This window comes from Monodon monoceros, unplaced genomic scaffold (genome assembly GCF_005190385.1).
Source record: "Monodon monoceros isolate NGI ecotype Baffin Bay Population unplaced genomic scaffold, NGI_Narwhal_1 Super_Scaffold_15, whole genome shotgun sequence".
NCBI classification, from domain to species: Eukaryota; Metazoa; Chordata; class Mammalia; order Artiodactyla; family Monodontidae; genus Monodon; species Monodon monoceros.
The window spans coordinates 5,439,987-5,463,117 of record NW_021703771.1 but is presented as its reverse complement, the minus strand read 5'-3'; the positions used below and the strand labels follow the sequence as shown (position 1 = coordinate 5,463,117).

Genomic DNA, 23,131 nt, shown 5'->3' with positions numbered 1-23,131 from the left:
TGTGTGCGCGTGTGCCTGTGTGGACATGTGTATGTGGGTGTGTGTATGCGTGTATGTGCGTGGGTATGTGGGTATCTGTGTGTTTGCATGTCTATGTGCTTATGTGTATATATGTGTATGTGTGTTTGTATGTGTAATTGTGCACGTGTGTATATGTATGTGTTGTGTGTGTGTGTGTAACTGTGTGGATGTGTGCATGTGGGTGTGTGTATGTGTATATCTGGGTATCTGTGTGGACGTGTGGATGTGTTTGTGTGTATGAGTTTATGTGTATATATGTGTATGTGTGTTTGTATGTGTGCACACGTGTGTGTGTGTGTGTGTGTGTGTGTGCTCACAAGACTGCTTCAGGTGGAAGAGTCCACAGGAAAGACTTTTCTGAGGAGGTGACATCTAAGCTGAGGACAGAGTGATGAAGGTGGCCGTCATGGGCAGGCCCGAGGAAGAGAGCCCCAGAACAACAGTGGGACGAAAGAACACAAACAGAGAGGAAGCAACGTAGCTGGCATGGCCTTGAGCAGGGAGCTAGAGGAGGGGAGGGGGAGAATATTAATACAGGATGAAAAAGAGAGGCAGGGGCTCAGACAGAGAGGGGCCTGGATCCCACCATAGTTATGTGACACGAGTTTCAGGAAAAATAAAAATCTAACGTTGGCTGCTGAGTGGAAAACAGAGTACAGGAGACTGAGAGTGGAAATGGGGAGGTCAGAAAGGAGGCTGTGTTGTCTGCTGGCTTGATTAGGGAACAAAGTGTCGTGGTGACGGAGGGAGAGGGCAGAACTGGGACCAGGCCCTGGTTCCTAGAGGACACACAGCTCCGCTGAACACGCAGAAGACACAGCAGAGCTGCGTGTGCCCGGGGACGGTGGGCTCAGCTCTGTTCTGGCCGAGCGTGAGGAGCCTGGGATAGAGCTGAGAGCAGAGGCCCAGCTGCCGCTGTCCCTACAAGCCTGAAGCTCAAAAGGTCAAAACTTGTGAATCCTTAATCCTAGTTGAAACCTGGAGCCTTTGGGGGAAAAACTAAAATGACCAGGAATAGAGCTGAATGGGATGAACTCAAAGTTAAAACACTGGTGATAAAATAGACAGGAAGAGGACCACGTGAGGTTAGATGAGGGCTTAGGGATAAGGAAGCAGGAAGTGGGGCAGAAGGACTCTGCAGTGGGGAGGTTAAGTCAGATGAGATGGACCAAGTATGCAGCAAGGTAAAAACCCAAAGAGTTCAAGATACAATGCCTTGGTCTCCTGTATTTATTTTAGCCTCCATGCACTTGGATGATGACACTTGCACGTGAGATGTGCAAAACCAGGAACACACCCAGGTTACAGGTTAGGGCCTGGATAACTGATGTCCAATCCCTGTGATTGGGCTACGACTCTACTTCTTAGTCTCCCAGTCAAGAAAGTGTAGAGAAATAAAATTGAGTAAGAGGGATATTATTACACAAATAATCTTAGGCTTGTTCTACTGTATTTTTTAAAGCTAACTAATCCCTAAAGAGTGCTTTGCCTATTTTTTTTAATAGGTGGTCTCTCAACGGATCAGGACAAAAAGTCACATCACTCTGGTTTACTCTTTTGTCTAGAATACCTATCCTAGAAGCACATCAACTGGCCGTTGGCAATGAGAAACTCTCAAGGATTCAGGAAGCAGCAGATGGTAATTAAGGATGCCCCCTGGAAGGCATCAGGGACCAAGATATACGGAGAATATGATTCAGAGACAAGAAACTGAAGCACTGGAAAACCAGAGGATCAATGGGGGGGACAAAGGGATTGGGGTATCAAGGTCAGAAGGTCAGCCGTGGGGTCACCAGCCTGGAAGGCTGTGGTCAGAGGACTCCTGCCAACAGGGCCGGGCTGTCCCAGACAGCCCAGTGTCATACGCCAGATCCAGAGGGTGTGAGAGCAGATTATTGAAGCCAATATTCCCTAACGTGCACTAGTTTAGGAGAAAAAAATCCAGAGCCCTTAAGGACACCTTTGTTTTTTCTTCTCGTTTTAGTCACAGATATCACTGGAAGCTCTGACTCATTTTGGAAACAACACGGAACACAGGTCCAGGAATCTCGGGCTGCCTTTCCCACTAATCTCACTGCTCTGCCGAGATGGAAGACGGTACCACCTGTGGAGTTTTGGAGCTGCTTGGATGGGCAACTTCCTACACGATGCTACGAGTCTTTCCAGGGCAAGTGTAGGATGGAGGGCTCCAGAGAAAGAGCAGAGAGTGGGTCTGCTTTGAGGTGACAGTGACAACCAGAACGGGGGAGTGGAGAGAAGCAGCGTCTATTATCAGCGCTTAGGGGGGCCAAGCGTGGTGCTGCTTTACAAATGAAGGGTAAAAACGTTAGTGATGCTAATATGATTAGGTATGTTCATCAATTATTCCCAAGAGGGAGCCCTGCCGAGCAGTCAGTCATAAAAAACATCATAACAAGTGGGGCAAAATCTTCCTCAAATCCAGACAAGGCACAAGGTGAGAAGTGATCACTGCATTTGGGCAGGCCTGGAGGATATACCAAAGGGCCACCTGGGCAGGAAACACACACATCACAAGTTCACCCCTGGGATGCTGCAAGCAGAGCCATAGAGGTCCTGTCCCTGGGAAGATGCCTGGCACATACTTTTCATGGCTAAAGGGAAATTCTCACAGTTCCTTCAAGATCCCCTGTTGTGCACTGAATTGTGTCTGGCCCTGATCCATATGCTGAAGCCCTTAGCCCTCAGTACCTCAGAATGTGATTGTATTTGAAGACAGGGCCTTTGAAGAGGTAATTAAGTTAAAATGAGGCTGGGTCCTAATCCAATTTGACAGGTGTTCCCGTAAGAAGAGGCATTTAGGACACACAAAATCACCAGGGGTGACACACACAGAGAAAAGGGCCATGTGAGGCCACAGGGAGAAGGCGACTGCCTGCAAACCTGCCCACGCCTTGATCTTGGACCTCCAGCCTCCAGAACTGGGAGACAATACACTTCTGTTGTTTAAACCACCCAGTCTGTGGTATTTATTATGGCAGCCCTGCAAACTGATACATTCCCCCATAATTTTTTAAAAGAAAATTTTAATAATAAATGGAATCACAATAGAAGACTACCTATACACCATGCACATGCAAATCTCAGCATTTTCTTGACTCTGATGGAAATAATGAGGGATTCTGAAACGACAAAACTACCTATCAGATGCTTTATCATATTTCCTTAAACTCCACCAAAGTCATTCATGTACATCACATGGCATGTACCAGTTGATAGGCTCCATTCCACAAATACCTAACCTTCTTAGTCGCCCTTCTTTTTTCCCCCATCTTTGTGAATACTCTATTCACCTATGGAGGTCCTCAGTTCCTCTCAGACTGCAGCCATCTTCCAAATTTTGTTCATGGTAGGATTTATTCACGTTGGTGGGTGAAGCAAGATGTGTTTATTAATAGCTCATCCATTTAAGGCAGGTATTTGGCATTGAATTTCTTCTTTCCATCTTACAATAAGGGCACATTCTCCACACTATCTAGAAAGAGCTTTTAGCTGTACACATTCTCTCTACCACAGAGAAAGAATAGGGAACCGTCTCAGGCTGGAAGCATTGAAATGGCTGCGTTTGTGACTTGGAGTGATTGTCAGCTGGGAGTTGCCATCCTGGGCTCTGCTTGGTTCCCACAGATCCAGGCATCCTGGCTATTGATTCAAGCCATCCTCTCATCCACTTGCCGGCTAACATGGAAATGGCTTTGTGGTAAAGGCCTTAAGGACTAACACTTCTTTTCTGACTTCCATTCTCCTTGATACATTCCCTGCCCTTCTCCTCTACTAAGAGTGGGGGAAAAAAAAAGAGTGGGAAAAAAGCAGTGGCCCATTCTTGCATAGGTAGTGCCATGGAGAATATTTGACCTTCCTTTGTTCCCAGGAGCGATAGCAAAATACACATCTGCACTGGCAGCAGACACCTGTGGTCCAGAGATGCTTCAGGTGTTTGCTCCATCAGAATCTCACCTTCCCGGATCATAAGGGTCGACGCCATGTTCCTTGAGCTTTTACTGTGTGCCACGTGCTGTGTAAGTTTTACACAGTAACTCAGCCCTCACATCAGCACTGTGCATGGGTACCAGCATCCAATACAGTGGAAGAGAAATGGCAGCTCAGGGAGGTCCAGTCACCTGCCCAGCATCAGATAGTTAACAAGTAGCAGAGCCCTGACCAGAAGCTCGGGATTCTGACCGCAAACAGGCGCTCTGAGTCATCACGCTCTATTGCCTCCATTACGTCTCCGACTTACGTTCCAGGAAATTATTAATCTTCTGCTGCACAATGTTCTTTAAGCAGAGGATCTCAAGTCATAAGGTACTGTCTTGTAGGCTAGAGTTATACTACAATTCCAAACCTAAAGGGCCCGTACTAGATCTTACTTAGTCAAGAGAATTAGTTTCAGCATTACATCATGGCTTTGGATTGTCATAACCATAATTGCTTCCCCATTTATCAGACCACTCTTTTGTACACAAAAAGTAAAAGCATCTCTCACTGAAAGCATCAGAGAAATAATACTCAAGAATCTTCACCTAGTGCTGGATGGGTAGCACGAGAAAGATCCAACATACATGCATGCCCATCAAGTGTTTTAGGAAAGAAGTTGCTTGGCTTATCCGAAATCACTAACTCTGCTTTCAGTTTAATTTCTTGATCACCTAACTCTGAGAATTTTATTTAGAATGTAGTTTGCCTTTAAGAAAGAAATTGGAAGCTGAGTTTTGAGCTTCCTATTTAATCCTAATCATTGGGAAATGAATTTTCAAGCCTAGAGAACATGTTAGACAAACAAGTGATTTTCAAACATTGAGTGGCGACCTGTTAGAGGGTCATGATCGACTTTTCATAACCAAATAGGAATGCATAGAAAATACAAGAGTGCATTACCTACAGAAAAGGGAAATATTATTTTGTAAAAGTCTAGTTTTCAATTATATATTGATGTAAACTGTGTGCCTTACTGTGGGTCATAGTCAAAAACATTAGGAAAATACTGAGTTAGACCAACAGAAGTTTTGTCAGGGAACAAAAGCATGCCTGAAAAGAGACAAATCCTTGCATCCAGGAAGTTTGAGAGCAACTTTAAACAAGGAGTCTCTGTGGATACTCCATGTATGTATTCTTTCCAATTTTTCTTTCTTTACCCCCAAATATAAGCTGTCTCAGGGGCCTGCCTTTCATTCCATTAAGTGGATCATGCCTGCTTTTCTGATCCACTGTCACTGAAACGTGCTTTCTTTTTGCTAACCTCTAGGTCATTGCTGTAGCCTTTTCACGGGTTTCTTTCCCCCAGTCTTCCTTTACTCACTAATCGCCCTTATCCACCTTGGCCAGACCATCTTTCCAAAAATAGCACTCACATTTAGTAACTTTGCTCATAGAGAATAACATTCAAACTCTCCTCTAGCCTTGATTCCCGTGGCTTCATGATCGACATTTTCCAATGTGAATCCCATTTTTTTTTACCAACCTTGGTATTTTGAATGTGCCACACTCATACCATTTCTGTGGCTTTGACTGGAGTTTATTGTTTCCGCACCCAGCTTGTTTCTCCAAATTCTATCTCAAGGCCTAAGGCTCCCATGAATTCTTTTCTTGTTGCTGCAGTTCAGATTCTATGTTTTGAGAGCTCCTGGAAGTGAGACACTGTACTCATATCTCTCTTCCTCATTACCGGTCTAGCCTCATTCATGAGTTAGCTTTTCCTTCAATGATGTTGTAAGCAGCTTGAGAGCAAGGCCCATTCTTTTCCTTTTATGTTAAGAGTTACAACGCCAGAACTAAGGGCATTACAGAGCACCTACTCTCTGCTGGACGACTCACAAATACTATCATGTATGGGTTGTTACGTATTTAACCTGAATTACTTCTAAGCCTCGCAACAAGACTGGAAAATAGTTACCATCGAACTTCATTACTGATGAATTCCGTATCTGCAAATTCAACTCTTCACTAAAATTTATTTGTAACCCCCAAATCAAAGCTCATAGCTTCAAGGGCACGCACAGTGGTGAATTTGAGTCACCCATGCACAAGCGCCCAGCTCAGGTCACATGGCCATGCTCTGAGTTTTGGTTTCAGCTCATATCCTGTAAACATGCCCTTTTCATGGCCTATTTAATGCCCAGGTTTCTTTCCATATTTTTTATTGGTAATTTCACTGTTGAGAATGGCCATCAGCATAGTGTGGAGGTCCATCTAGTATTCCTAAACCCAAGAAGGCTGTGTTATGCCTTATAGAGAAAATATGTGTGTTAGATAAGGTTTGTTCAGGCATGAGTTATATATATATATATATATATATATATATATATATATATACACAATGTATATATAATAATAACATATATATTGTTATATGTATAACAATAAGAGAAACACACATAAAACAGGTCATGAATTAATTGGTCGATGAAAATTATATGACAGATTCTTGAAGGAACCCATCTTGTAGTTTCCCTATTAGTAAATGATTCAGTATTCTTTCGTTTTATAAAATATAACTACCATGACTAAAGAGAATAGACTGTACTACTATTTCTTCTTTAGATATGAAGAAATAAGGTAGAGAAAGATTAAGTAATGTGCCTGAAGACATCAAGATATTTATTGGACAAACTGGAATTTCAATTTGTATGTCTGACTCAACTTCGTCAAGTTCCTGGTGTGGGTGTTGTGAGTTCATCCTCCGCTGATAGAATGAGACTCAGTATGAATTTTCCCAGGGGTGGACAAAAAGACAAGCTTTCCTCTCCTTTTCTTCCTTTCTCTTAATTGGATGTTCAGAGTACTTTTCTTAGTTTTTTGTGAAGTAAATTCCTCAAATATTACTACATTACTCATAATCACTAATTACTTGAACAAATATTTGCATGTCTACTATGCTCCAAGTGCCAAGCTAAGCCCCAGGGACCTAATTTTCTCTCCACAAGCTTAACATTTGCTGCTGAAGGGACGCCTGAAAACAAATAACTACAATGTCATGTGAGAGACCTGCTCTAGTAGGGATATTTACAAGGTTTCAAAAAGACCAGACAATTAGGAAAACACTGAATTCTGCCTGAGATATGAAGAGAAGACTTTTGAGTAGGAATGATTTTTGAGCTGGATCCTGAAGGACTTTGGCATCAGATTGGAAATGGGAAGAATAAATTACATAGAGGACCAATATGGGCAGAGGTTTGGACATATGACCAAGCCCCAAGGTTTGGAAAGAATATGCCTGAAGGGAAGGGACTTTTGGAGTAATTTTCTACCAGTTTCTCAAAATAAAACTATTACTATGTTTTATCCTTCCAAGACATAAAAGTACACTTTATTTTTTCCCCGAATTTTAACAGGTTGTAGCTATACTATCTCACTTTCATCAATGTATCAAGTCAATTGTTTACTGAATCCAGCATCACCAGGCATTTTACATAAAAGGTCTTGCACATAACTACATTTAAAAGAATGTATTCTCTTTAAATAGTTTTCCTTAATCTCTCTTTGGTCTTTGCTCTTTTCCCAGTTTAAAAAAAAAAAGGATAAAAAAAAGGTCAGTGGTATCTATGTAGTTATTAATTTTGTTGTTAATTAACTCAACAAACATTTGTTGAGCAGCTTCTATAGTCAAGACTCCTCTTTGGGGAGAGGATGACTTGGAGCTCGGCTAGTATCCAAAGATGGATCAGGGATATTTCTTCTTTTTCAAAGATTTGCAGATGAGTACTAATAACTCAAGACATAAAGGGATGTAGGAGAAGTGCTGCTGGAACTCAGAGTCCCAGAGTCTGTACCAAGAGACTGATTTAGGAGACAGAGACAGACAAGCCAGTCTGAAGGCATAGAGGAAGCGAAGGCCCAGAGCCAAGAACGCACAGTGCATCCAGGAAGCAGGAAGTAGTTCACTTGGCTCCAAGTCTGTGAAGGGAAAGAGGTGTCCATGCGCACGGCTGGAAAGGCAGGTGACCTATGTACGGCGGGCATACTAGAAACCAAGACACAGGCTTTGGGTTGTCTTTGAGGAGGCCTTGGCACCCCGCTGGAGATTTCTGACTGAGGAGTGACAGAATCAGGGCTGTCCTAGGACAGCCAATGGGACCATGGTGCACAAGATGAGGAGGGATGTTGGTAAGGGTCTGAGGGAGGATGAAAGGAAAGAGGCCATGGAAATAATGGAGGCTGGGGTAACTGGAGGCCAAGACAGGGAAACAGCAGTGGGGAGAGGAAAGACGGATGGAAGAGGCGCCGTGTAGGCTGACCCAACAGGAAAGGAAGAGAAGGGAAAAGTCAAGATGACATTACAGTTCCAGCCTACAGACCACTAATCCTACAAGGCAAAGTAGAAAATACAAGAAAACGTGGCACTCAAGACAAGTTTAGCTTACTCCATATGAAGCCTGAGGTGCTAGCCGATCACAAGGGCCCAGAGCCCTTGAAAGTGGAGGACTGAAGTCGCAGTAAGACTGTAATCAAGCAAAGACGACAAATACGTCCAAAAGATTTGTATAAAATTGCTTGTGGAAAGTAGAATAAAAGTGGTACAAAGTTCTCTAGAAATTCAGAGACGAGAAAGGTCATTTTCAGATGGAGTTTGGGGCTTGCAGGTCTGGCAGTCAGAAAGACTTGCTGGAGCTATGCCAGGAGTTTGACGGGCAGAGACGGAAGAAGAAGGACTTCCAGAAGAGGAAGGTTTCCAGGTGCCCGAAAAGACACTAATAAAGACAGTGAAAGAGAAAAACACAGCTCCCATTTGTGAATGACTAGGACACCAGCCTGCTGAGAATTCTGTGCGCATGTGGAGGACTAAGGAGAGAGTAGGACAGAAACAGAGGAAGGTATTTCTGACCATGCCACAAGGACACCACCACCATCAGCCACATTGCTCTATTTAAGTCAAGCCAGCTGATGTCCATGCCGAAGCCTGTGGTTACACTAATTGTTTGTGGAGTCCGCGCACTCCAATGAGAAGCTCAATCATAATATGTCCCCAATACAACCTGGGAATCTTAGTTTCCTGAATTTCAGCACCTAAAAATCTTAAAGCCCTTAAAGCCCTGAGGGTTCAAAGAGGCCCGAGAGCTCACTGTGTGCAGGCTTCTGCCTGATGTTTCAACGTGAACACAAGGATCTGAGGTTTTTCAAAATTACAGTTTGTATTTTATGTCAAGGGCTTCAGATGTTATTTTTCAATGTAAATGCCAATGGATAGAAGTATCTCAGAACTACAGAGAAAGGTTATACTTGGCTTACTTAGTACATTTTTAAAACTGGAAAACTCTCTCATTCTTTGTAAAGAAACAAAAGCATCTTGGGGAGTCCCTGGTGGTCCAGTGGTTAAAACTCGGCACTTTCACTGTCAGGGGCCCGGTTCCATCCCTGGTCGGGGAACTAAGATCCGGCAAGCCATGCAGTATGGCCAAAAAATAAAAAACTAAAAACAAAAAAACCTCACAAATGCATCTCTGAAATGCTCAAATGACAGTAATCTTCCACCTCCCTACTATGTATTTTTACAATTAAAAATGTTTTCCTGGGGCTTCCCTGGTGGCGCGGCGGTTGGGAGTCCGCCTGACGATGCAGGGGACGCGGGTTCGTGCCCCGGTCCGGGAGGATCCCACATGCCGCGGAGCGGCTGGGCCCGTGAGCCATGGCCACTGGGCCTGCGCGTCCGGAGCCTGTGCTCCACGGTGGGAGGGGCCACAGCAGTGAGAGGCCCGCGTACCGCAAAAAAAAAAAAAGTATTCCTGGACATTAGTGATATAATATAGAATGCAGTCCCACTAACTCTCATTGCAGCTACTTTCAGCAGTATATGCATATAATTTAAATACTATATGTACTTCTATACAAATTAGGGCATTTAATATTATTTATGAATAATTCCATGATTCCAAAAAGCCTTCTATTCCTCTTTCCCTCAATAGCTGATCAAAATAAAGCAAAACAAAGAACAAAACAAAAACCCATCCTCTGAATTCTCCAAGTGAAATGCAAATAAAACTCCCAAAGGAAGAGTGGGCTGAAAGAAAACTACCTGATGTGGGAATTTTGCCAAACCTTTATTTAATGAACTTCATGCCAAGATACAGGAAGAACATTATGTTGGAAACGCAAAAACCAACTCAATGTTCTTGGCAGGCGTACATTTTAGCCTAGGCACAAGAAGAGTTAATCTGAAATGCAAACTAGAGTTGCATTAAATATGCTTTTTTTGCCATTCAACAAGCTTTGTCTTAATGGCAAAGGCAATTCTAAAACTGGATGAGTACTTAAACTTTAATATGGAAATAAATGATGCTGTTCTAGAAGTCTTCCATGACAAGAAAAATATGCTGTGAGGAGTTCCTGAATTCCTTATTTTCCTACCCAGAACAATTCTCTACTCGCCTGATATTTTCAGACAATGGTTCCACAGAATTAAACATGGCCTTCCCCCTTCTAATAGCAGAACCCCAAACAAAACTTAAACTGTGTCTTCTCTGCATGCTATAGTTAATGTGCCTTCATTATGCTTAATGTACTTTTAATAGTTTCCTGTGGCAAGATGGTGATATTAAATGTGGGAATAAAATACCCACGCTACAACCTGGAATTTGCTATAGTGCCTTTCTGCTGAGGACTCAAGTCACTTCACACATATTCTCACTCACTATCTCCTGGAGGTGCATTATGTGCGTTTTACGGTTGAGGACACCGAGGTATATAGAATGACTAAGGATCTGAGGTCATTTCCAGAGCTCAGCTGAGCACGGCCTGGATGCCTTCCCCAGCAGGAGTGAACACCCTCCCCTCCAGGCCAGGAAGCCCCCATGGTGGCTGCACTGGCTTCCCAGGACCACAACAGATCCCAAGCTCACTTGCTTTTCCTAAATGGAATCACCTCCCTTACCTGGACGCCATCAGATGCAGGGATGTAACTTGCCCTTTTAAACGTGTCTGTCACATTCCTGAGGATTTCCACGGACATCAGAAGATCACCTGCATAGAAGTTTTTCCTCTGAGTTAAATCCAGCAGTGTCTTGGTGACCTCGGACATCCCATCACCTGCCAGCATTCTCTGCCCTTTCGCAAGGTGTTCTTTGATCTGTGATGGTCAAAAGAGTGGAAAAAACATCAGAATCTTCATTACTGTTTCTTCACATATCTTCATCAAACGAATGTATTTAAAACTGCAGGGACAATGTTCCAATAGCACTGAAAGACCTGGGAGGATTTCAAAACTAAGCTGTGTGTACCCCAAACTCACATGGATAGACCTCTGCATCACTGTCCGCACTTTGGCTGACTTGATGGACTTGCCTTTTCTAGTTTTCAGAAAACATAATTTAATACTTCACAGAAAGCATGTGTTAATTTACGTTTTTAATTGAAATAAAAATTAAAAAATAATTTTGCACGTGGTAAACATGGGAGATTGTTCAGTGAGGTGTGAGCAGAGATAGGAGATTATAAACACTTCAAAATATCCTTTTATATTAACAAGCTGAGGTTAATAATTTTTGCCTTACCTCTTAAAATAAAGACATCTTTATACAGCAGCAAAAATAAAAAAGAGTTTTCACGAGGACATTTAGCTTAAGAAAGACATTTAGTTAAACTTTAAAGGACTACTATGACAGAAATGACTGAAAGCTAGATTATTTTGGCTTTATTTAAAAAAAAATAAACAACAAGGAAAACCTCTCAGCTAGGTCTTCAGCAGCAGAATGAACTATTGAGATGCAAGCTTAAATTAGTTTGATGGTCAGGGAAACATGCTGTCAGTTTTCATATTTGCTTATCCTCCAGCCCAAGGGAAGAAAAGCAACTTATCATGTGGAAGAATGTTAAGGAAAGAGATGGTAAAGTGACAGCACAGATCTGTTATACGTTTACTTGTTTACTAGAAGGTTAGTCTTTGTCATCGCATTGTTAAATTTATGATAATGACAACTTATCAAAGGATCATGAAATAACTAAGAACTAACACACCAGAGAAAGACTGGACTAGAAAGGTTCAAATGTAATAACTATAATCATCAATTTCCCATTAAGGAAAGTGCCAACTAATCCTTTGAAGTATGGCAATCAATCTGAGCGAATCCTAAAATTAGGAATTTTCTTTAAAATGGATTTTAAAAAGTGCTATCTTGACACTTCAGATATTTAACTTTTCTCTAAGTCTCTAAAGCTCTGTCTAAAAATATTTGGGGAAAATAAAAATCTTCAGAGACATTCTCTGTTCCCATCGTGTTATGTTAAAAGAACGTAACATATATAGGGAGTTTGTTTCTTGCCATTTTCTTGTTTCATTTCTCTCCTGTCTCCCCGCAGTGGCAGCCATCACCCCCTGACTAAAGCCAGAGGATGGGTGAGACATCAGTGATCTAGTCCTTGCTTATCTCTGTGGTCTCAATGCCCATCTTAATCAAGATGCAGACACTGTGTTGGCCAATCAGAAAGGATGCTGACCTCCAGTAGAAGCCAGCTAGTGCACCACGATGATGTGTGCTACCAGGTTGACCTTCAGTCCTGCCTTTAAATTAGTGATAACCCTTTGCAATTTCCTGTTCAGGTCATGTGTGCCATAACATCCTATTTTTGCACTGGATATGCTAACCTCCTCCCTTATATTGTCTCATGTTTATACACCACTCAAATAGTTCTGCTTGTTCTAAATATCTAAACAGAGTCAATCAACTCCTTGTCTGTGCTGTCTCTTAATTCTTGTATACATCAACCACTCTATCACACTGAATTAAATATAATCATTTGCTTATATGTCTTCTGTGGGTGGGCTTTCCGAACCTTGAGGGTAGGTTCCCTGCCTTCTTCACAGCCTTAGAACACAGTACTGTAAAAGCTTGGTAGAGTGAATTCAGTTACGATATTCTAACTAGAGCTTTATGACAAAATACGATGGAATGGGCTTTGGAGCCAGAGCTGCCTAGGTTTTTATTTAAACTATCCAACTTATTATTTGTGTAATTGAAGCCATCAGAGACTCAGTTTTTCATGTATCTTCTAAGCCTTGAAAAATATGCCTATATGGTTAAAAGTTTTAAAAATCATTTAAAAAAATTCAAATGAACTCACACAAGCCTACCATAGTCAGTACAGCTACTGTGCACAGGAAAGCTCCCTGCTTCATCATGGTCTGTGTGTCCTACATGATCTGGTCCCTGGAGACTGCTAACACTTTCCCTCAATTCACTGTGCTCTGGTCACTCTTGTCTCTTTGATCATCCTCAACAACATTTCGTACAGGCCTGTCTCAGGGCCTTTTCATGTGCTTTTCCTTTTGCCTGGAACAGTCTTCCCACAGAGATCCACATGCTTTTTGTTATTTCCTCAGAGAGGTCTTATCTTACTTCCTATCTAAAATGGTATCTTTGTCATTCTCAATGATCTTACCTTTCTATTTATTTAGGTATTAATTTATGTATCTCACCTTTTTAAAAAATATCTCACCTTTCTTCTTAGTGCTCAACCTTACCTACCACTGTGCATCTATCTTTTGGCTTATTTGTTTTTCTGCTTCCCCCATTAGAACTTGTGAAAGAAGAGATTTTGTGTATTTTATTTACTGTTACATTCCAGTACCTAGAAGACTTACTCAATATTTTGGACAAAAGAATTAATGAACAAATGATTGAATGAGTTCTTCTAAGCTCATGTGAGGTCATGGGATCAAGTTAGGCACATTTGGAAGTCGCCCTAAACTGTTCATCAACATAGTCCATAGAAAACACTGGTATCAAACAGCATGAGATAAATCAACTACCTGACCTACAGAGACAGTGCAGCTCCTGGGCTCAAAAGTGCCTGCTTCAGCAGGTGGAGTTTGAAATGTTGAAGAGAAATGAAATTAATAAGGTCTACATTAAAAAATGTCATAGAATTCAGTGTTCAGTTTGGTGCTGGCAATGCAAACCACAGCTGAGATGCTCAAAACCAAGGAGCACTTAGACGGTTCTCCACTAGGGATGTGGTGCAGCAACGGTCGCCAAGGTAAACTTCATCTGACTACTCAACTCAGCTCCCTATCTGTTATTTTGGCAACACCTACCTATGTCTGTGAGGGTCTAACTCAGGTAGACAAAATTCATCCTTCCCCACAAACAAAAGCATCACAGCATTGACTTGAACCTTGAGGAATACAACAGTCAGACATGTTTTCTGTTTGCAGTAAAAATAACACAGAAGGCTTTGGATGGCTCAGCTAATCAGAGCTAGGAAAGGCAGTCTTTCACGTCTGGGTCAGCACCAAATGTGGCCCAGTTAGTAGTAAATTAATAACATCACTGCCATCTGACAGCTGGAATGAACTGTTCTCAGTCCTGATCTTTGGAGACAGATGTGCCCAGACCACAACACCAGCTCTCACAATTGGCACTAATTAGCATCCTTCCTGGCATTGTCAGTGGAAGGCACCCAGCCAAGGCATAACAATACCTTGTGATGTTTGTACACACTAGCATTGGCTACTGGTAGCATTTATGAAGGATATAAAGGGTGTTCAGATAAGACACACCCAGAACATATTTAGGTGGAAAACAATTCCAGTCTCTTGGTCTTCCTTCCATATCAGAAGAGTCCTTACCTTGCGCCTACCCTTTCGCTACCTTTTTCTAGAATAACAAATCCATGTTTATCTGCTGGACTGTTCTGGATCATGAAGAAATAGAGTTCAGATTGGGTTTGCTCACCTCACCTTTCTCTATTTTCATACTGTTCCTTTATTTGCATCCTTAATTTTCATCTCCATGATTTAACCCTATGATTAACCTCTATGATTTTGAATCTCACCTGTTCTTCAATCTTCATTCTTCTTCAATCTTTTCCTCTCTCAAAAATATGGCCTGAAGTTGGGTATCCTATTTAAATACCAACACCTCATGTTGCTATTTCCTGTCAACTAGTCTTCATTGTTTCTCTTCAAAATCAAAATCAGAGGTATGAAATCTGATTTGAAACCCACAACTCTTTATGTTGCAAATTAAACTCAATAATTACCTACTAAGCATTCTCTCTGGAAATCTTACTAGTATATTATGTTTAAAGAACTGTTGGAGCCATAAAACCTGGATTTAAATGTAGTTCTAATATTTACTACTTAGGAACACTGGACAGATCTTTCCTAGAATCATTTGATTTGTCTGTAAAAAACAGCAAATATCATTAGAATGTTGCTATGATGGGTTACTGCAAGGATAGAGATTAAAAGTAGACACAGTGACTGTTTCCCCTCCTTATTTTTCATCTTCAATTTCTAGTTCTTCTAAATACTAGCTATGTAATGTTTCTCATATCTATCCTTTTTACCTCTGGGCAAGATGGAGCCTGGAACAGGTCTTCAATACCTATCATCACACTCTTTTACATAGTCTCCTAACTGGTTTTACTGAGTCTTTCCCCAAGCTAAACTATCCTACCTTTCACATGTCTGGACATATCATTCCTCTGCTAAAAAAAAAAAAAAAAAAAAAAAAGTCCATCATAAAATCCATCCATTTTCATATTAAATCAAATATGCCCTCCATTGTTTGACTTATGAGGCCAAACAAATATAATCTTAACCAACAATTCCAATCTTTTCTCTATTTCATTTTATCTACCCAACCCTATTCTCCCATTATTTCTATTCTGTTAGTGATTATTTCAGTCCTACATTTCCATCTTTATGGCTACTTAATAATTCAATCACTTTGCTTCTGAATTCCTCACGGTAGTCTTTACTATTATTATTTTTGATTTTTCAAACTGGTAATAGGAGATTGGTTCAAGATGGCAGAGTAGAAGGATGTGCGTTCACTCCTTCTTACAAGAGCACCAGAATCACAACTAACTGCTGAACCATCATCAACAGGAAGACACTGGAAATCTAAAAATAAAGATACCCCACATCCAAAGACAAAGGAGAAGCTGCAATAAGACAGTAGCAGGGGCACAATCACGATAAAATCAAACCCTATAACCATTGGTTGGGCAACTCACAAACTGGAGAACAATTATACTACAGAAGTCCACCCAATGGAGTGAAGGTTCTGAGCCCCACATCAGGCTTCCTAACCTGTGGGTCTAGCAATGGGAGGAGGAATCCCCAGAGAACTGGACTTTGAAGGCCAGTGGGATTTGATTGCAGGACTTCGATAAGACTGGGGAAACAGAGACTCCACTTTGGAGAGCACACACAAAGTCTTGTGTGCACCAGGACCCGGGGGAGGGAGTAGGGACCCCACAGGAGACTGAACCAGACCTACCTGCTACTGTTGGGGGGCCTCTTGCAGAGGCAGGGTGTGGCCGTGGCTCACTGTGGGGATAAGGACACTGGCAGCAAAAGTTCTGGGAAGGACTCAATGGCGTGAGCCCTGAGCCCCACCAAAGAGCCTGTAGGTTCCAGTGCTTGGTCACCTCAGGCCAAACAACAAACAGGGAGGGAACACAGCCCCACCCATCAACAGACAAGTGGATTAAAGTTTTACTGAGCTCTGCCCACCACAGCAATACCCAGCTCTACCCACCAGCAGTCCCTTCCACCAGGAAGCTTGCACAAGCCTCTTAGATAGCCTCATCCACCAGAGGGAAGAGAACAGAAGCAAGAAGAACTACAATCCTGCAGCCTGTGGAATGAAAACCACAGTCACAGAAAAAATGAAAAGGCATAGGATTATGTCCCAGATGAAGGAATCAGGTAAAACCACAGAAAAACAACTAAATGAAGTGGAGATAGGCAATCTTCCAGAAAAAGAATTCAGAATAATGATAGTGAAGATTATCAAGGATTTTGGAAAAAGAATGGAGGCAAAGATCGAGAAGATGCAAGAAATGTTTAACAAAGACCTAGAAGAATTAAAGAACAGAGGTGAAAAATACAATAACTGAAATGAAAAATACACTAGAAGGAGTCAATAGCAGAATAACTGAGGCAGAAGAATGGATAAGTGTCTGGAAGACAGAATGGTGGTTAACACTGCCACAAAACAGAATAATGAAAAAAGAATGAAAAGAAATGAAGACAGCCTAAGAGACCTTTGGGACAACAGTAAATGCACCAACAATCACATTATAGGGGTCCCAGAAGGAGAAGAGAGAGAGAAAGGACCCAAGAAAATATTTCAAGAGATTATAGTCCAAAACTTCCCTAACATGGGAAAGGAAATAGCCACCCAAGTCCAGGAAGCACAGAGAGTCCCAGTTAGGATAAACCCAAGGACAAACATGCTGAGACACATTGTAATCAAACTGACAAAAATTAAAGACAAAGAAAAAAATTATTAAAATCAACAAGGGAAAAATGACAAATAACATACAACAGAAATCCCAAAAGGTTAACAGCTGATTTCTCAGCAGAAACTCTGCAAGCCAGAAGGGAGTGGCATGATATATTTAAAGTGATGAAAGGGAATAACCTACAACCAAGAACTCTCTACCCAGCAAGGCTCTCATTCAGATTTGACAGAGAAATCAAAAGCATTACGGACAAGCAAAAGCTAAGAGAATTCAGCACCACTAGAACAGCTTTGCAACAAATGCTAAAGGAACTCCTCTAGGTGGGAAAGAGACTAGCAACCTAAAACAACCCTGTACATATATAGACTGCTATAGCAAAACCTCAAGGTAACAGCAAACCCCAAAACTACAGTAGATACACACACAAAAAAGAAAAAGCAACCCAAAGACAACACTAAAGATGGTCATCAAACCACAAGAGGAGAGAACAAAAGAGAAGAAGGAAAGAAAAAAGACCTACAAAAACAAACCCAAAACAATTAAGAAAATGGCAATAGGAACACACATATCAATAATTACCTTAAATGTAAATGGATTAAATGTGCCAACCAAAAGACAAAGACTGGCTGGATGGATATGAAAACAAGACCTGTATATATGCTGTCTACAAGAGGCTCACCTCAGACCTAGGAATACATACAGACTGAAAGTGATTGGATGGAAGAAGGTATTCCATGCAAATGGAAACCAAAAGAAAGCTGGAGTAGCAATACTCATATCAGGCAAAATGGACTTAAAAATAAAGACTGCTATAAGAGTCAAAGAAGGACAACACATAACAACCAAGGGATCAAACCAAAAAGAAGATATAACAGTTGTAAACATATATGCACCCAACATAGGAGGGCCACAATATATAAGGCAAATACTAAGAGCCATAAGGGGAGAAATCGAAAGTAACACAGTAGGAGTGGGGAACTTTAACACCCCACTTTCATGAGTGGACAGATCATCCAGACAGAAAATCAGTAAGGGAATGCAAGCTTCAAATGACACATTAGACCAGATGGACTTAACTGAAATTTATAGAGCACTCAATCCAAAAGCAGAAGAATACACATTCTTCTCAAGTGCACATGGAACATTCTCCAGGATTGACCACATCCTGTGCCACAAAGCTAGCCTTGATAAATTTAAGAAAATTGAAATCATATCAACCATCTTTTCTGACCACAGCGCTATGAGATTAGAAATAAACTACAATAAATGGTAATAATTTTTAACATCTTTTTTTGGAGTATAATTGCTTTACAATTGTGTTAGTTTCTGCTGTATAACAAAGTGAATCAGCTATACGTATACATATATCTCCATATCTCCTCCCTCTTGTGGCTCCCTCCCACCCTCCTTATCCAGCCCCTCTATGTGGTCATAAAGCACCAAGCTGATCTCCCTGTGCTATGCAGCTACTTCCCACTAGCTTTCTATTTTATATGTGGTAGTGTATATATGTCAAAGCTACTTTCCCTCTTTATCCCAGCTTACCCTTCCCCTTACCATTGTCCTCAAGTCCATTCTCTATGTCTGTGTCTTTATTCCTCTCCTGCCCCAAGGTTCTTCAGAACTTTTTTTTTTAATTCCATATATATGTGTTAGCATATGGTATTTGTTTTTCTCTTTCTGACTTACTTCACTCTATATGACAGATTCTAGGTCCATCCACCTCACTACAAATAGTTCAATTTCGTTTCTTTTCATGGCTGAGTAATATTCCACTGTATATATGTGCCACATCTTCTTTATCCATTCATCTGTTGATGGACACTTAGGTTGCTTCCATGTCTTGTCCTGGCTATTGTAAATATTGCTGTAATGAATATTGCAGTATATGTCTCTATTTGAATTATGGTTTTCTCAGGGTCTATGCCCAGTGGTGGGATTGCTGAGTCATATGGTAGATCTAGTTTTAGTTTTTTAAGAAACCTCCATACTGTTCTCCACAGTGGCTGTATCAATTTACATTCCCACCAACAGTGCAAGAGGGTTCCCTTTTCGCCACTCCCTCTCCAGCATTTATTGTTTGTAGATTTTTTGATGATGGCCATTCTGACAGGTGTGAGGTGATACCTCATTGTAGTTTTAATTTGCATTTCTCTAATGATTATTGATGCTGAGCATCCTTTCATGTGTCTGTTGGAAATCTGCATATCTTCTTTGGAAAAATGTCTGTTTAGGTCTTCTGCCCATTTTTAGATTAGGTTATTGCTTTTTTGTTGATATTGAGCTGCATGAGCTGCTTGTGTATTTGGGAGATTAAGCCTTTGTCAGTTGCTTCTCTTGCAAATATTTTCTCCCATTCTGAGGGTTGTCTTTTCGTTCTGTTTATGGTTTCCTCTGCTGTGCAAAAGCTTTTAAGTTTCATTAGGTCTCATTTGTTTTTATTTCCATTTCTCTAGGAGATGGGTCAAAAAGGACCTTGTGATTTATGTCATAGACTGTTCTGCCTATGTTTTCCTCTAAGAGTTTGATAGTGTCTAGGCTTACATTTAGGTCTTCAATCCATTTTGAGTTTATTTTCGTGTATGGTGTTAGGAAGTGTTCTAATTTCATTCTTTTACATGTACCTGTCCACTTTTCCCAGCACCACTTATTGAAGAGGCTGTCTTTTCTCTAATGTATATTCTTGCCTCCTTTATCAAAGATAAGGTGACCATATGTATGTGGGTTTATCTCTGGGCTTTCTAACCTGTTCCATTTATCTATATTTCTGTTTTTGTGCCAGAACCATACTGTCTTGATTACTGTAGCTTTTTAGTATAGTCTGAATTCAGGGAGCCTGATTCCTCCAGCTCCATTTTTCTTTCTCAAGATTGCTTTGGGTATTCGGGATCTTTTGTGTTTCCATACAAATTGTGAAATTTTTGGTTCTGCTTCCATGAAAAATGCCATTGGTAGTTTGAAAGGGATTGCATTGAATCTGTAGATTGCTTTGGGTAGTTTAGTCATTTTCACAATGTTGATTCTTCCAATCAAAGAACATGGTATATCTCTCCATCTGTTTGTACCATTTTTAATTTCTTTCATCAGTGTCTGATAGTTTTCTGCATACAGGTCTTTTGTCTCCTTACGTAGGTTTATTCCTAGGTATTTTACATTTTTTGTGCAGTGGTAAATGGGAGTGTTTCCTTAATTTCTCTTTCAGATTTTTCATCTTTAGTGTACAGGAATGCAAGAGACTTCAGTGCGTTAATTCTGTATCCTGCTATTTTACAAAATTCATTGATTATCTATAGTAGTTTTCTGGTAGCATCTTTAGGATTCTGTATGTATAGTATCGTGTCATCTGCAAACAGTGACAGCTTTACTTCTTCTTTTCTGATTTGGCTTCCTGTTATTTCTTTTCCTTCTCTGATTGCTTTGGCTAAAACTTCCAAAACTATGTTGAATAATAGTGAAGAGAGTGGGCAACCTTTTCTTGTTCCTGATGTTAGAGGAAATTGTTTCAGTTTTTCACCATTGAGAATGACGTTGGCTGTGGGGTTGTTAGATATGGCCTTTATTATGTTGAGGTAGGTTCTCTCTACGTTCACTTTCTGGAGAGTTTTTATCATAATTGAGTGCTGAATTCTGTCAAAAGCTTTATCTGCATCTATTGAGATGATCATATGGTTTTTTTGTTTTGTTTTGTTTTGTTTGCGGTACACGGGCCTCTCACTGTTGTGGCCTCTCCCATTGTGGAGCACAGGCTCCGGATGTGCAGGCTCAGTGGCCATGGCTCATGGACCCAGCCACTCCATGGCATGTGGGATCTTCCCAGACCAGGGCACGAACCCATGTCCTCTGTATCAGCAGGCGGACTCTCAACCACTGCGCCACCAGGGAAGCCGATCATATGGTTTTTATCCTTCAATATGTTAATATGGTTTATCACATTTATTGATTTGGGTAAATTGAAGAATCCTTGCATTCCTGGGATAAACCCCACTTGATCATGTTGTATGATCCTTTTCATGTGCTGTTGGATTCTGTTTGGCAGTATTTTGTTGAGGATTTTTGCATCTGTTTTTGCCAGTGATATTGGCCTGTAGTTTTCTTTTTTTGTGACATTTTTGTCAGGTTTTGGTATCAGGGTGATGGTGGCCTCGTAGAATGAGTTTGGGAGTGTTCCTCCCTCTGCTATATTTTGGAAGAGTTTGAGAAGGATAGGTGTTAGCTCTTCTCTAAATGTTTGATAGAATTCACCTGTGAAGCCATCTGGTCCTGGGCCTCTGTTTGTTGGAAGATTTTTAATCACAGTTTCAATTTCAGTGCTTGTGATTTGTCTGTTTATATTTTCTATTTCTTCCTGGTTCAGTCTTGGACGGTTGTACTTTTCTAAGAATTTGTCCATTTCTTCTCAGGTGTCCATTTTATTGGTATATAGTTGCTTGTAGTAATCTCTCATGATCCTTTGTATATCTGCAGTGTCAGTTGTTACCTTTTTCATTTCTAATTCTACGGATTTGAGTTTTTTCCCTTTTTTTCTTGATGAGTCTGGCTAATGGCTTATCAATTTTGTTTATCTTCTCAAAGAACCAGCTTTTAGTTGCATTGATCTTTGCAATCGTTTCCTTCATTTCCTTTCCATTTATTTCTGATCTGATCTTTATGATTTGTTTCCTGCTGCTAATGTGGCATTTTTTTGTTCTTCTTTCTCTAATTGTTTTAGGTGTAAGGTTAGGTTGTTCATTTGAGATTTTTCTTGTTTCTTGAGATAGGATTGTATGGCTATAAACTTCCCTCTTAAAACTGTTTTTGCTGCATCTCATAGGTTTTGGGTCATCGTGTTTTCATTTTCATTTATTTCTAGGTATTTTTTTAATTTCCTCTTTGATTTCTTCAGTGAGCTCTTGGTTATTTAGTAGTGTATTGTTTAGCCTCCATGTGTTTGTACTTTTTACAGTATTTTTCCTGTAATTGATATCTAGTCTCATAACATTGTGGTTGGAAAAGGTACTTGATAGAATTTCAATCTTTTTAAACTTACCAAGGCTTGATTTGTGACCCAAGATATGATCTCTACTGGAGAATGTTCCATGAGCACTTGAGAAGAAAGTGTATTCTCCCACTTTTGGGTTGAATGTTCTATAAATATCAATTAATGTATCTGGTCTATTGTGTCATTTAAAGCCTGTGTTTCCTTATTTATTTTCTGTTTTGATGATCTGTCCATTGGTGTAATTGGGCTGTTAAAGTCCCCTACTATTATTGTGTTACTGCCCTTTAGTTCTTCTAGGTCCTTGTTAAATGTTTCTTGTATTTTCTCCATTCTATTTCCAAGATTTTGGATCATGTTTACTATCATTACTGTGAATTGTTTTTCAGGTAGACTGCCTATTTCCTCTTCATTTGTTTGGTCTAGTGGGTTTTTACCTTGCTCCTTCATCTGCTGTATATTTTTCTGTCTTCTCATTTTGTTTAACTTACTGTGATTGGGGTCTCCTTTTTGCAGGCTGCTGGTTTGTAGTTTCCATTGATTTTGTTGTCTGCCCCCAGTGGGTAAGGTTGGTTCAGTGGTTTGTGTAGGCTTCCTGGTGGAGGGAACTCGTGCCTGTGTTTTGGTTGATGAGGCTGGACCTTGTCTTTATTGTGGGCCGTGTCGTGTCTGGTGGTGTGTTTTGTGGTGTCTGTGAGCTTAATATGATTTTAGGCAGCCTCTCTGCTAATGGGTGGGTTTATGTTCCTGTCTTTCTAGTTGTTTGGCATAGGGCATCCAGCACTGGAGCTTGCTAGCCATTGGGTGGAGCTGGATCTTAGCGTTGAGACAGAGATCTCTGGGAGAGCTTTCACCAATTGATATCATGTGAGGCCGGGAGGTCTCTCATGGTCCAATGTCCTGAACTCAGCTCTTCCACCTCAGAAGCTC

The 23,131-nt window shown here is 40.9% G+C and overlaps 1 protein-coding gene across 2 annotated transcripts in view; it reads right to left on the bottom strand.

The window, feature by feature from the left end:
- The window catches only part of ADGRB3 (adhesion G protein-coupled receptor B3), an 802,271-nt gene that overhangs the window by 408,496 nt on the left and 370,644 nt on the right, over window positions 1-23,131 (bottom strand). For both annotated transcript variants that reach the window (XM_029224183.1, XM_029224184.1), the window contains one exon: window positions 10,904-11,098. In XM_029224183.1, coding sequence (XP_029080016.1) covers window positions 10,904-11,098 — 195 coding nt within the window. The remainder of the gene's footprint in view (window positions 1-10,903; window positions 11,099-23,131) is intronic.